Source organism: Gossypium hirsutum, chromosome A13 (genome assembly GCF_007990345.1).
Source record: "Gossypium hirsutum isolate 1008001.06 chromosome A13, Gossypium_hirsutum_v2.1, whole genome shotgun sequence".
NCBI lineage: Eukaryota > Viridiplantae > Streptophyta > Magnoliopsida > Malvales > Malvaceae > Gossypium > Gossypium hirsutum.
Window position 1 is genome coordinate 2,178,864 of NC_053436.1, and position 16,443 is coordinate 2,195,306.

A 16,443-nucleotide genomic window follows, 5' to 3' on the forward strand; every position below is an offset into this window, starting at 1 on the left:
AACCTAGAAATCTTAGCTCTAGGTTTCAAAATTTTAAAATTTTATCCTACTCCAATTTTTAGGTCTTGAAGTATATCAATCTTCTTATCCTAATGGACATTCACTTTATAATAATAAATTATTCATAACAAATAATTTAATTTGGTCTTTTTTAATCCTCATGAAACTGCAACAGTTAAATCTATTAAGTTTTACTATCTTCAAATTTGATATGGCAAACATGGTATCATATGTGTAATGTCATGTTAGCTTATTATTTTCACATTACTCACTAAAAATCCAATTAATGAATTAACAATTGTCATTTATGTCAAGACTAAAATTTTAAAATACAAAAAGTTTAGGGACTTAGAATGATTCAATTGGATAATATGGACTAAATCTACAACTGTAAGTATAGTACAAGATTAATAATTGAATTTAACTGAATAGATTTAACTGCTATATTTGATTCAGGATTAAAATTTCAAAATTTAAAAAGTACAAGAACTAAAATTAAACAAATTAAAGTATATAACTAAATCCACAACTTTCCCCCACTTTTCTCTCACATTCTTTTTTTAATATATATATTTATGTTGGATTGGAGTTTGAGTGTTATTTCTTATTTATTTAATTTTTTATTAGTCCCAACAATCAAAGGTATTGTCTCTGTATCAAGGTTTTATTCCCGATTTCCAATAAAAGTCGTGTACAATTCACGGAGGCAATGGGCTCCTCTATTGGTGATACTTACAAAACTATTATGCATGAGAATAATTATGAAATTAATTGTGTGCAAGACTCAAATTATCAACCTGAGACTTATATTTGTTCATTTTCTTTTTACTAACAATTTTATGGTTAGTGGCATTGGTGTTAGCTCAGCTGTTCATATCTTATTTGTAACTATCAATGATGTAAGGGGTGAATCAATTAAATGACTTGAGCCAATGAACTGTTTGTAGTATCTCATTGCCTGTTAATTTGCTGCAGATATACCATAGCCAAGATGTGGTATGAGTAAGAAGAGTAAACTCAAATGTTATGAGATTGCTAGTTGCAATTCAGGGCCTATTATTTACATGTAATGATTAATTACTTTTTAGAGATTATGAATGGGTAATGCTTAAGTGGTAGTATCTTGAATTCCTTTTTTCCCCCAGTTCTAATGTCTATAAGCCATCATTTTTCCGGTGCTGATTGCAGAACGAACTTCATTTTAGATGTGCAGTGTAAAGGTTTCTTCCATGCACTCAACCCTTTTAAAGGCAGTCTCAAACACTTTCGACATCATTGATTTATATGTAATTTATTGGTAATTAGAATGTGGGTTTGTATTGTCCAAAGAAAAGCTTTTTCTTATGAGCATATAGATGACTTTAGTGAACATGGTTATAACGGTAAAGATATTAGATCAATTCAAAAATTTATATGTATGACGAGTATAAATATTTTAATAAATTCAACGGTTGAATTCTTAAAATATTAATAGTTGTGCATACAAATTATATACTAAAAAGAAAATAAAAACTTATGTTAAACTTGAAAATTAATCAAGTTATGCCATACTTGGACTTGAAGCTTAAATCTATTCATATTTCCCTCTCATATAGGATGGGACTTGGGACTTTGGGTTTGGAAAGATAATCTCATCAATTATTAGTACGAATATAAATTTGAATTTAAAGATTGAATTTCAATAAAGGCAATAGTGATAATATGAAAATTTACTCTTTGGTCACCTTACTGTTTACATCATCAGCAAAACCATAGAATACAAATATCTCACAACTAAACAAAGTACTGGACCTATTTTTTCACCTTCATCGTTTTATTGTGAAAATACCCCATGGCTATGTCAACCAAAGCTATTAATCTAGCTAGTTTTAGCTCAGTTTTTCCTTCTTCAATTGATAAGCTAAACAAGCCATCAAAGAGTGTCCAAAACAATTTCTGGGTACCAAGAATTCCACTGGTTAAAGCAGTTCAAAGCCCAGCTGAATCAGATACTAGCAGATGGGCAAAACAAAGACGCCTCCAGAATGTAGATGGTGACTTCTTTGTAGATATATATCATAGTTTCCCATAAAATTACTTCTTTGTAGGTATATACTGGCAGAACCCGATACATAGCCAAATGTATCGGCAATTAGGCCAAAGTGTTTGATACTCTGAAGTCAGTAGCTTATAGATTTAATGTGTTTTGATAACTTTAATACTGCATCGAAATACACTCCAAGCTTTGTCAAAATTTATTTAACTTCACAAAGGTTTTTGTCAAAATTTACTTAATTTCACAAAGGTTTAACAGGAAGTTTAACAAAATTTCAATAAGAGAATATTTTGTTATATCAAAGCATTTGAAAATCAAAATTAATTATTGCGTAAAGAAAAATGAAAAAAAAGAGAAATACTTTTGTTGGTGTTTACATTATATTTTTACTTGTTCGTCGCTTAATCGGGTCGATCCCCAACAAGTGGTATCAAAGCTATTTTAATTTTCATAGATTAGTCCATTTAAAGATGGCAGCAATAAGGTTTGAAATTGAGAAGTTTGATGGTGAGACAAATTTCAATCTATGGCAAGTTCGAATGATGGCAATTCTAGTTTAAATTGGCTTAGAAAAAGTTGTTACTTGGAAAAAGTCTGAGAATCTAAATCAAACAGAATGGGAAAAGCTTGATGAAAATGTCTTGTCTGCAATTCAGTTATGCCTTGCGAATACGGTATTGCAAGAGGTATTGATGGAGAAGACCTCATCTGTATTGTAAAAAAGGTTAGAAAATCTTTATGCGACTAAGTCTCTGGCTAACCGTTTATTGTTGAAACAACGTCTATTTATGTTTTGCATGAATAGAGATGAGTTTCTTAGGGATTACATCAGTCAATTCATTACTTTTTTAAATGATTTAAAGAACATTGAGGTTCAGGTTGATGATGAAGATCAGGCTATGCTATTATTGTGTTCTTTACCCCCTTCATACAAGTCTTTTAGGGATACTCTGATTTATGGCAGAGACAAACTCTCGTTTGAAGATGTGAAGGGTCATTTGTTGAGTAGAGACAAACTCGACAATGAGTTTTGTTTGGATAGCAAGACAGATAGGCAAACTTCAGTTTTGGTAGCATCAAAGAAGCGAGACAAAAGGTGTCGCTATTATAAGAAGTTAGGTCACGTCAAAATAGATTATTATAAATTGCAAAATAAAAGGATTGCTGAGAGTAACAAGAAAGATGTAGCTGGTGCTAATTTGGTCGACTAAAGCGATGATGATTTCTTGTTAGTGTCAACGAGCGAAAGTTTCGAGCTTACGTTTGAGTGGATCCTAGATTCAGGATGTTCTTTCCACATGTGTCCCAATAGAGAATGGTTCTCCACATATAGTTCGGTTGAAGGTGGAGTAGTGCGCATGGGAAACAATTTATCCAGTACGATAATTGGTATTGGTACTGTTAAAATTAGGATGCACGATGGGACGATTAGGACACTCTCAGATGTCAAGTATGTACCTGATTTACGAAAGAATCTCATCTCCTTAAGTATTTTAGACTTGAAAGGATGCAAAATCAACATCGAGTCAAGCGACATTAAGGTTTCTCGTGGAGCTTTCATTTTGTTAAAAGGTAAAAGTATTGGTAGTCTTTGTATTCTGGAAGGTTCTACAATGACCGGTGAAATCAGACGTCCCTCGTACGTTACAGAGTCGAAGTCAACTCCTTTGGAGTGGAGACAACTTGGTCATAGGGGGGAAAATGTATGACCATTTCGTTGAAGAGAGGTTCTCATTTGGATGCAGGTTTTGAAAAGTTAGGGCACTGTATTCATGAAAATTAGACCCGAGTTAGTTTTGATTTGGCAGTGTACAAGTCAAAGGCTAGAAGTCTTCCAGTTTCTAAGCGCAGACTCAACTCAGTTAATTCCCTTCATAGTTTAAGATAGGCTCGTGGAGAGCTTTGGCAAAGATGGCGTTGTGGAATATGAGTCAATGTAGAGATTTGTTGAGTATGACTCATATTTCAGTTAAATTTAAGAAATAATCTTCTAGTTAAACTTTGTTTATTTGTTTCAATCAAACTGTGATTAGTCTAGATTATTTTATTATTATTTGACCTATGAATTTAGCCTATAAATAGACTCTTTTACAACTTTAAAAAATAAACTCATTAGAGATTAGAACTCATAACACATTTAGAGAATTTTGTGTTTACGTTTTGAGGGTTCTTTATTTTCCGGTTTTCAGAGTTTAGTTTTTATCTCCATCTTTTGTACTCTTCGTTCTTTTGCCATTAAAGTAAAATTAATATTTTCCCGTAGTTTTTTATCCTCTTTGGAGATGATTTTCCACGTTAAATTTATGTGTTCAATTTCTCAATTTCTTTCGTTATTTTTACTTATTCGTTGCTTAATTGAGTTGATCCCCAACAAGATATATATTTTTTACACACTAATAATTGGTTTTATGCATATATTGATGCTTTTCGAGTATTTGTATTATTTTCATGTTATTTTTAACCTACTCTTTTAATTATTCTATGCTATTTTCTTTTGGTGCCTTAATTAATTTCTTATTTTCAATAATTTGTTTCTCTAATTCAATCCAAAGAAAATTTGTATTTTCATGTATTTATTTTTGTGTCATGAGATAATTTACATATTTGTTCGTGTCCATGCAAATTATTTAGACTAATATTTAAGTTCGAGCCCGACTTGAAAATGGGTTTACCTTTTTATTCAAATCTAATTCAATTTAATAAATGTAAATCCAGGCCCGACTTTGCCACTCATATTTAATTTTCTTTTAAATTAAATTAATTTTTATTTAAAAGTATTTTTTTTTAAATATGATGCATTAAATGAAGTGTATCACAAATAAAAATACTTTTTGCAAAAAAAAAAGTAAAATTAGACAATAACTACAATAATTAGAGTTGGAATTGGGCATAGAATTGTATGCTTCCTTATGATTGACCATTTCTCATATTGCATATTTAAATAGAATAGCAGTTTTTGAAATGGAAATTTATAATCTTATCATGATTTTCTTAAACAATTTTTTTGATTTTATTCCTTATTTATTTATAAACTTTATACTTTATTTTATTTAATTTAATGATGCATGATACATGCTATTATTTATTAATAATGCATCAAACACACATTAAATATTATTTAGTTTTATATGTAACTTAACATGTAACAATAATGTAGGAGTAATTTTATTTTGCCAAAAACAACAAACAAACAAACACAACTTTCTAGGTTAGATACTTCATTTTTTTTAACCAGAAAGCCATTTCCACTTCAACCTAACAATGGCAAGCTGATGGTGAAAACTCTTCAATGAACCGAGTGAATTCATTCAAGTAATTGTTGCTCAACTCTTCATTTCCAAAAATCTCTCTCATTGCTTGCGCATTTGCCCTAAACACCTCACCTTCTGGTTCTACCATCACCCGCCTAATGGTTGCAGCCAACAAGTTACTTGTAAACGAACTGTCCACTTCATTTCTCTCGATTTCTAACCCAACCCTCTTGCCATGCATCAACCTAGCTTTCAACCCTTGGTCCGAATTTCCCTCAGAAAATAAGATCAAAGCTCAACCATACTTGAGTGCCTCGATTATGGAACTCCAACCACAGTGAGTCAGGAAACCCCCAACAGAAGAGTGGGCTAATATCCACAACTGAGGTGCCCAATCCCTCAACACTAAACCCCTGTTAGACACTCGTTTTTTGAACCCTAGAGGAATTATGTCATTCATCTGTCCTTCACCCACTGGACGGTTCCTTACCACTCAAATGAAGGGCAAGTTGGATTTCTCTATCCCAAATGCCAATTGGTGCATGGACCCTTCACTTAGATTCACTTCACTACCAAGAGCAATATAAAGAACCGATTTCTCTCATTTGCTATCAAGCCAGCTTTTTATAGCTTCCCATTTGTTATCCTCGTTTGATGCCAGTGATAATAACGGAGGCAACAGGCCTACCGGAACCACAGGTTTCTGGTAAAGCTTGATAAGCAATTTAATCGTGTCCCCTTCGAACTCGAAGCAAGTGCCCACGGTTACAAATTGGCAACCTTGAATCAGTCGTCCTGTCCTGTGGAAATCAGACACATTGTCGTCCACGCATTGTTGGTAGTTCACAATCTCATAGAGCTTGAAAGCTACGTTGTTGCAAGGGTAATCTATCCAGTCAGGGACGACCGTGAAATCTTTCGGTCGCTTCTGGCAATCACCGAGCAAAGCTGATGGTGGACCTGCGAAAGCAGACGAGCTGGCATTGAATATGCTGAAGAAAACCAATTTGATGCCTAATGGAGTTGCAATACCAGGTAACCAGTAAGGTGCAAAATCATGGATTATCCAGTTGACGTTTTAGTTTTTGAGGAAGTCAGTTAAAGGGTCTCGAAGCTTGTCGTATGCCCTTTTAAGGTAAGGGACTTTGTGGATTGGTACCTCAGAAGTGGACTCAACTCCTGGAGGTAAGCCATGAACATGGGGAAGAGAAAACTTGACGAAACTTAAGTTAAAGGACAGATGTGGGGGAAGTTTAGGGAGGCGACTAATATTTTTAGGGGTGGAAATATAGGATATTCGATGACCCTTTTGAGCCAAGAATTTGGAAACCTCGAGAAACGGCATTGTATGACCATAAGCTAGCCATGGGAACATAGCTATGTGAAGCTTTTCTGTTCTGTCCATGGCGGTTTTTAGGTGCAAATAGCAAAAGACTGAATACGTTTTTATTTAATTTTCGAAAATAACTAGTATTAAAAATATTAATTAATTAAATAAAAACAAAGTAGGAAACTGAAACTTATCTTTACGTGGGGTTGGTAACCAAACCAACCTCTTTTATAATAATAAAAGTAATAGTTTTATTATATTTTTAACGTGTTCATGTAGATATCTTTTTTTTACACATTAATAACTGGTTTTATGCATAATGTGTCTTTAGTGTATTATTTTCATGTATTTTTTATCTACTCTTTTAATTATTTTATGTTATTTTATGTTATTTTCTTTTGGTGTCTTAATCAATTTCTCATTTTCAACCATATGTTTGACTAATTCAATCCAACGAAAATTTGTATTTTCATGTAAATTTTTTGTCATGAGATAATTTACATATTTGTTTGTGTCTGTACAAATTATTTAAACTAATTTTTAAGTTCAAGCCTGATTCGAAAGTGATTTTTTTTTCCGAATCTAACCTAATTTAATAGAGGTAAATCTAAATCCAAATCTAAACTTTTTCTATTTTTTTTTAATTTAGCTTCGATGTCTAGAAACCTTAAGAGAAGAGATTCTTGTCTCGAGACCTAAAACAGGACAAATTTATTTTAGCTTTGATGTGCCTTTGTCTTGAGGAGCAGACCACTCTATCTCGAGACTTGTATGATTAGTCTTGAAACTTAAGCCAACGAAATGTATCAAATGGTCAATTTTATTCTTGTGGTCTTGAGATATGTTCTTGCTATCTCAAGATATTAACGTAGAAGTGCCAAAATTAAACATTTTAATAATGCAATTTACCACTTATTTCACACCTAATTTGTCCCAACTCATTCCAAAACATAATCTATCACATATGCACCAAATTGACCCACCAAACATGAATACATACTACTCAAATCAAGACATCCAATATACCACAACTTAACAAAGTTAATCATATAAGAGATCATTTTCAATCATGCATATTCCCCTACTAATTCAAGCATGAAAACCCATCACTTAAAACATTACGAGTCAAGTTATCAAAATAATACCAAAACCATCAAAGTAGATATTAAATCACAAGATCCAACCTAACTACATGCCAAAAACTATATACATGCAAAACGAGCACAAACTTGATCCGCGTTGAGCCGTTGAGTCTTGGATGCTTCTGACTTGTTCTACTGAATCTGTATGAAACCTGCGCACAGAAATAAATAAACCATATGTTGAGTATTGAATACTTAGTGGTGTTAACATAATTTGAATTCAATAAATAAACAAAGATATGTAATTAAGTAACACACACACATACACATATATATATATACATAAAACATTATACCAATTTACCTTATCTTAATACTAACAACATTAACCATTACTAAGGCACCATCGGGGTATTCAATCTATACCATTTATATTCATAATATCGAAGCGCCCTTAGGGAATTAGCATCTCATTATACATATCGTAATTTGGTTTCAATAATCATTTTATAATCATAATTGAATATCATTTATACATATCACATTCATTTCGTTAACTCTACCCTTTATTAATTAACTCGGATTTGAATCAAAACGCATAGAATGCTAAGTCAAATATAACACGTATATCGCTAAATCATATATAACACACATAAAGCGTTAGATCAAATTAACACACATAAAGCACTGTATCAAATATAACACGAATAAAGCGTTGGATCTTCCACCTATCAAACGGACCTTATGATATGTCAACTATACCCATAACTCAATCCAATACTATTAACAGGGCTTTATTCTTTTCTAATCATCATTAAGTTACATTGAATTGCAGATAATTTCGTAGTGTTGTAAATAACATATATCGACCATTTACCATATAAATAGCATCACATTATCGCAAGGTAAACACTTAATTTCATATTTTGACATAGTCTAATCAAAACAAGCAATCGAGTTTAGACATACCTCCTATCATACTTAAAATTAACATTGCTTAACAAGAAGTTATATACTGATATATAAATTGAAGACAAAATTATGAAAGCACAAACTGGAATAAATTATTCGTCTATGACTTTAACTTTCCTTTAACCCACGATGTTTCAGCATAGTCTTTAGCTACATATGACAAATTCAAATACGGAATTTCATTAGTTTCACGATTCAAACATAAAACACAACAATTAAACATGGATGTATTTAATTCAATTTAGTCCTTCAAAACCCTAATATCTGAAACACTTGTATCTCACAATCTACCTTATCGAATCTAAATCCAACTTCGTAATTATACTACAGGGACCTTTTATCTATCAATATATCATAATTTCATTCAAAGTTCTTATCCTCTTTCACTAATCTACCATGAATTCAACTATTGTTTCTTACTAAAACTTCATTAATTTCACCATCTAACACTTGGGCTACCATTATCTATCACTCCTTATCAAAATTCCAACAAAATTTAAGAAGGAAACCTTACCAATTGACCTTGGAATTCTCACGGCAATGGTGATATTATCCAAGAGGATTTTCTTTCTTTCCTTAGATGTTTCGATGGTGAGGAGAAGAAAGTATGAAGCTTTCTTTTTGCTTCTCTTCCCCATGAACTCACATTTTATGATATTTATCATATTTAATAAAATTTAAAAATAGAAATCAATAGCCATTAAGCCTTTAAGAAAACAATTAGTGGGATCTAATGACTCACATTAAAGTTGGCCACTAAGCTTAAGCCAATTATTGCATAATTAATTTTAAGACCATGCCAATTTGATACATAAGTCCCCTCTTCTGTTCTACCATTTGATAACTTCTTCAATTTAGTCTATAGATTTTATATATAGTCACTTAACCCACACGGAATTATTCAATTCTAATTTCTGATCAATTCCATTTAATTAAAATTGAACTCAAATTGAGGTTTTCCGACGCCGGCGAAAAATCGAGTCGTTACATACATTATGCTCAATAAGTTCAAATTGTGATTTAAGTTTTATTCACTCACCAAGTAACAATCACACCCACAACTTAAATTAGATATCTCATCCTCAAGACTTTCTCCAATAAAAGCTTAAATGTAAATTGATCAACACAAATCATTTTACTTATAATTTTGCACTTTTACACTAACAAGCAATTTCTAATTGAACAGACAAATTTCTCTCTAAATCCCCTTAGAAAAAAAAATATAAATTTTCAAATTGTAGACCTTGCTAGCCTAAGTAAATCTAACTAGTGTGAACTAATTGAAATTACTAGAATTTTCTCCATATTAAACATCTTTTAAGGCAAAAGATAATCTTGAGAATTTCTTCATTTATGAAAAGGCAATCACACTAAATTTCTTCAAATTACCTTTACTTGACTAAATATTTGCCTCGAGTAAACCATGAAAAATATTGTATAATATCCCTTAAGAATATGCACTAACAAGTGTTGTTGTTGTTGGTAGTTAGAACTAGAGCTAACAAGTTATAACGGGCACTAACAACCTCTTCTAATGTTGAACAAGATTCTATAAAAAGAGTTAGAGACTAGCTTCATTAAGTAAACTTCAATCCATTCTGATATGCCTTGATTTCATCAAATTAGTTACCTTTAATATAAGTATACAAAGAATTGAGATAAATCTTCACAAAATTAGTTCAATTTTTTTTCTTAAGTATATCATATAGGACTCTTGAAATTCTTCCTTTATTTAATCTGATCTCTTATCCAATCATAATATCAAGATTTAGTGCTCAAAATTCTCAAATTAATGTAAATCAAAAATCAAAAATAAAAGATCAAATATACCAATAATTAAAGTAAATTGTAGAATAATGATTGATTTCCATCCCTTTTAAAACTTTTCTAACTTGATTTGATTGAAACAAAAGACAATCAATAGCACAAATCTCCATCCTATATATATATATGCCTTAATTATCATATCTAAAAAAAATAAGTAATGAAAATAACAAGTAACATTGGTTTATCTCTCGAAGTTTTTCAAAAATTTTATTGTATTTGTATTTGTTTCTTAGTTAAATTTGTCCATAATTAAAAGAGGTATAATAAAATAAGTCATTATAATGGAGATTGTGATTAACATTTAGCAGAACTCATTTTAGAATTGGAGAGGCCTTATCTTGCTATGTTCCAACCCCACCTTGGATTTGGGTTACACTATGCTAATTTTAATATTTTTTTAAAGGGTTATTAACGAGGTTTCATTAGGGTGTATTTGGTTCGATTCAATTTTTGGATAAAAATTGAATTGAATTGTTCTATTCAATTTTTCACTTCTGAAACCAAAATTGAAACCGTACAGAATAAAAATCGAAATATTTGAAATCAATAATCGCGATTCAGCTACGTTTAGTTCGACAATTTTTACCAAATTTAGGCTTTGTAAAAAAGAAAAACAATCACATTCTTTTATGCCCAAAAAATCTAATATTATAATTTTTTTTTCACAACAATCATAATACATGCTCTAGATTCATTTATACATTTATAAAGTGAACTAAATAAATTTGTTCATATTTTAAATAAGTATTTAATGATATATACCAGCATTTAATTTTTTTAAATATATATATTAGATAAATATTAGTGTCCCATCAATTTTTTTTCCATATTTGAGTATGAATTAATATGGTTCACCCAAACTTCATGCTGGGTTGACTATTTGTTAATGTGAAATTATAAAGTAAAAGTTGAAGATTAAATATATTCTAAGCAAAGTTTTCAGAATTAGATCATTGATTTATACTGCCTGATTAAATGAATCATTAAAAAACATAAAAATAAAAAGCGATTCAATTGATTTTTTTTGCTTGGTTCAATCGATCTGTATCGATTTTAGGTCAATTATTTTGATGTCTCTTTTCGGATCGATATCTTGACAAGTTCTCGATCCAACCAACCGATCCAATTAGGTTCAAACAACCATGACGCTAAGTCTCTACATTTCGTACATTTGAAATTTAGTCCTCTAACTTTCATTTTCAAGAATTTAAAATCTCTCTACCTTATGATTTTAAAACTTCGTTTTCAAATTATATGTAACCACATTTAATTGAAAAGTTAACGATATTAACTATTTGAATTAATTAATAAAATTATAAAAATATAGAGACCAAATGATGCTAGAAATTTAAGTGTAAGGATTAAATATCAAATTTAAGCATATTAGGACTAAAATTGAAATTAAAGTATAAGAATTAAATCTCAAATTTAAGCATATTAGAAGGACTAAAGTTGAAAATTAACCAATTTATAAAATGGAAAAGAAAAAAAAGCTGGTGGGTGTGTGCCACGTGCCAGTAAGAGGAAAGGACAACCATAAAAAATTTGAAAATTTTCCATTGCCGGGAATTGAACCCGGGTCTCCTGGGTGAAAGCCAGATATCCTAACCACTGGACGACAATGGATTGATGCTTAGAGATTATAATAACTAATTATTTAAAACATTACAGAAATTGAGTACGGATCCAATCTACAACACTAATCTCTATCGTATATATATCAATCAATGCATATTACCTTAATTATCATATCTAAAAACTCTATTTTATTTGTATTTGTTTCTCGATTAAATTTATCCATAGTTGAAAGTGGTATAACGAGGCAAGCCCTTAATAATGGAGATTGTGATTAACATTTAACAGAACTTAGCCTAGGATTGGAGATCTTATCTTGCTATGTTCCAACCTCACTTTAGATTTGAGTTACACTATGTTGATTTTAATTATTTGTTTTTTTAAGTGTTATTAACGAGGTTTCCTTAAAGGTGTATTCGGTTCAGTTTGATTTTTGATAAAAATTGAATTGAACTGTTTCGTTCAATTTTTCACTTCTAAAACCAAAATAAAAAACATGTAGAATAAAAACAGAAATATTTGAAATCGATAATTGAGGTTCGGTTAGGCTCGGTTTGACTGTTTTTTACCAATTCTAAGCTTTGGAAAAAAAACACAATCTCTCCTTCTTCTAGCCCCCAATATATCTAATATTGCAATTTTTTATTTCCTTCACGACAATTAAAATACATGCTCCAGATTCACTTAATCATTTATAAAGTGAAATAAATAATTAAATTAATATCACAATTATCAATAAGACTATTTTAAAAATCATTTTAAATTATTAAGTTGATAAATCATTCGAAGTTGTTAAAATGAAAGCTAATACATAAATTATGAGTATCCCTAATATTTTTGTGTCATTTTTTAATTAATTTAAATAGTTATAACAGAGTGATTACAATATACTATATAATTTATTAATTTCATAACTATCAAATATATATAGTTGTGAAAACTTATTATTATTTTAAATAAAATACTATAAAGTTTAATAATTTTTTTCCTAAAATTAAAACTATACTTATATTTATTATATCTAAGAAATGCGTCACTTACTCTAATATAAAATTACACTTCTATAAATTTTTTTTATTTTATGAAATATTTCCATAAATTTAATTTTTTGTATGATCCTATCTAATAATAATAATAATAATAATAATAATAATAGTAGTAGGATAAAAGAATTAGCCCATGTATATATTGAAATGGTTTATTTATTATTTTATTAGAACTATTTCTTTAAGCATAGTTTTTTTTTCTCATTCAGTTTGATTTGAATTTTTATAATATATTACATCTTTTAAAATATTAAAATATTTTTTCTTTTTAAAATTTTAAGAATAATTAAAATTGAATCCACACGTCGTTCCTTTATTTTTCTACATGTTGCCCCATACTTGTCTATATCAACAAATTCTTCAAAAACAAATTGTGTTAGTGTAAGGACCAATCTGTGTAACAGATGCCAACCTTAAGGTCTAATATGATCCAAAACAAAAGGTTAGGGCTCAAAATGATAAAAGTTGTTAAGTTCAAGAATCAACCTATATATTAAGCCTTAAAAGAACAAATAATGTTAAGTTTAAGGGCCAATTTATATATTAAACGAAATTCCTCCTTGGTAAAAGCGAATACTTATAGATTACTTGTAATTGTTGTTGAACGAGAATGTGACTTTTTATTGAGAGAAATATTTGAAGTATCATTTTCTGATAATCAACTTAGATATTAAACTATTGATATTATTCTCGATATGCTTATACTCGATTTTAATCGTGGGTTGATTATTTAAACTAAAGAATTTTATTAATTAGATTACAATCCATTAGTGAAAAAAGTGAGAGATGTTCCTTTGATTTCCAACTGCCAATGCTCCGTTAGGGGAAAGAACTCTTCACTTACCACATTTAGGGTTGACGCTTCGTTTATGTAAACATAACAGCCCATCTAAGTTACAGGCACAGACTTCTTAAATCAGTCCATCACTAACATTCAAAAACTAATTGATTTCCCATTACCTCTTTCCCTATAAAACCATCAAACAAACTAGTAGCATCCCTCATCTCTCTTTCTCGATGGCACCAAAGCGTTCAAACCCTATTGAAGTCCCACCAGCCGCTTCTTCCTCTGAAGAAGATGAAGAGGTGACTTCTTCTGGGGAAGTAGACGAAGGGTCTTCAACTGAGGAAGAAGATGAGGATGACCCCAAAACCCAGTCTACTCCATTAAGCCAGAAGAGCCCATCACCCAGAAAGCTTGAAACCGCTACGCCTGCCATTGTTAAAGAGGAATCTGATGAATCCGGTTCTGATTCCGAATCCGACACCGCTGCACAGATTGCTATTGCGACGAAACCCAGATGTAATAAGCCCTTGGCTTCTTCATCTAAACGGCCTGGGGAGTCGGAGTTGGATGCCAAAGAAGCGAAGCGACCCAAGAAGAAGGTTGGGGAAGAAGGGATGGCTACTGCACCTGTTGTGGAGGGGGTGAAAAAGACTGGTGAAGATGCAAAGAAGCTGCTGTTCCAGCGGTTGTTCAGTGAAGATGATGAGATTGCTTTGTTGAAAGGTATGTTGGATTATTCTGCTAAAAAAGGGGATGACCCTTGCGCTGATATGAATGAGTTCTATGAATTTGTTAAGAAATCGATTCATACTGATGTTAGCAAAGTACAGTTGATGGATAAGATTAGAAGATTAAAGAAAAAATTCAAAAACAATGCTGGTAAAAATAACAAGGGTGAGGATCCAACTTTCTCTAAACCCCATGAACAAAATGCTTTTGAGTTGTCGAAACAGATTTGGGGCAAAGAAGGGATTAGTGGAAAAGTTGCGTCTTCAACTGCTAAGTCGAATGGGAAAGCCAAGGGGAATAACAAGGCAGAGATCGCAGTGAAAGCTGACTTGCTTTCTTCATCCGATAAGAAAATAGACGATGCGGTGCCAGTAGTGTCTAAGAGTTCCAGTAGTTTCCTTGATAAGAAATTTAGTCTCTCTGACTTAGAAGAGGCAGTTGTAAAGGTGGGGTTGGATATAGTTGATGGTGAAAAGAAGGCGGCTTTGGAGGCAAAATGGATGAAATTGCAAGTCGCGCAGCTGGAAGCGTATGCGAGGCGAACTGAATTTGTTGCTGAGCAAGCCAAGTTGTTGCTGAAATATTACAAGTCTGAAGAGAAATAGTGGTTATTATGCATAGAGAGTAACTTATGGAGTTCTATCTCTGTTAAGCATATTTTGTTATATTAATTGCTTAATCCTTTTTATTTCTGTCTCATTTGTTTGTTGGTCTGCAGCAAGCCTCAATTGGCCTTGATTCGGTGCTTACTTTGCTCCATAAACTGCTGCTGCTGCTGCCATATCTCTTAAATTAGTGCCCCGATGTTAAAGGGATATTAGCAAGTTTTTCTATTTCTCTTAATTTGTCCTCCTTAATCAGTTTGCTGGTACTTGCTTCACCTCCCAAGTATTGCTATTTTGCTGCCATTTACCAATAATTCCTGCTAAATTAGGTATTTCCTCACTTGTAAGTCAAGCTGCTATTGGTCATCTTTTGATGTTCCAAAATGGGTGCACTTCGTTGTGCATATCAGCGACTGAACATGTTCAAAAATCTGCTGCTATTTGGCTAAAATCTCCCCACCATCAGTCTTAATTCCCATCATTTTTGTTCCATTACCATTCAATTTGTTTTAAAATTTAGACGATAAATTTAAATGTTAAATTTGCTAATTATTTTAAATTTTAAATAAAAAAATATAAGATAAATTTAAATCAAAATTGATAATTTGTTACATCACATGGTATTGAAATTTAAGATACTAAAGAGCTTATATATTCAAATTTTAATTTTAAGTTTTAACAATTTTATCTAAATAAAAAGGGTTAACATGTAAGTTTGTCCTCTGTTATCGTAGTTTTTCTATGTTTTTCCTTTGCTAAAATTAGTGCACAAACTCGTCTCACTTGAAAAAATTAAATTGTTAAAGAAACAAAAATATAATTGTAACTGGCTCATTTTGTCCAGCCCTATAAAAAATCAGAACCAAAAATAAAACAAAAATAATAAATTAATTGTCTTAAGTCCATTTACAAATAAGGGCCCAAATTTATTAATAGTCCAAAGTCCTTTAAATAAAGCCCAGTCCTAACCCATTACCCCAGGCCCAAAACACTAATTAATTTTTTGGCAAAAACCCTAGGTTACTAGAAGCTTCAGCCGCCGCAGTCTCCAACCGATTCTTCCACGCGCGCCACGCGCCACGCTCCACGCCTACAAATAACTCCTCCACGCCATGCACACCTGCAACAGCAAACAACCACAAGCAGCAGTTGACAGTAAATTACAGCGAAAGACAGCAATAAAATTTGTATTTTTTTTTCGGCT

At 31.4% G+C, this 16,443-nt stretch overlaps 1 protein-coding gene and 1 non-coding gene across 2 annotated transcripts; one reads left to right on the forward strand and one right to left on the reverse strand.

The window, feature by feature from the left end:
- Window positions 1–12,051: 12,051 nt before the first annotated feature.
- Window positions 12,052–12,123, reverse strand: TRNAE-UUC (transfer RNA glutamic acid (anticodon UUC)). Its single transcript has one exon. It is a non-coding gene; the product is annotated as a tRNA-Glu (tRNA).
- Window positions 12,124–13,847: 1,724 nt separating this feature from the next.
- Window positions 13,848–15,514, forward strand: LOC107929621 (probable transcription factor At1g11510). The gene has a single exon (XM_016861115.2). It carries the CDS (start codon window positions 14,136–14,138, stop codon window positions 15,237–15,239), a length of 1,104 nt encoding a protein of 367 aa, XP_016716604.1. The 5' UTR covers window positions 13,848–14,135; the 3' UTR covers window positions 15,240–15,514.
- The last annotated feature ends 929 nt before the right edge of the window (window positions 15,515–16,443 follow it).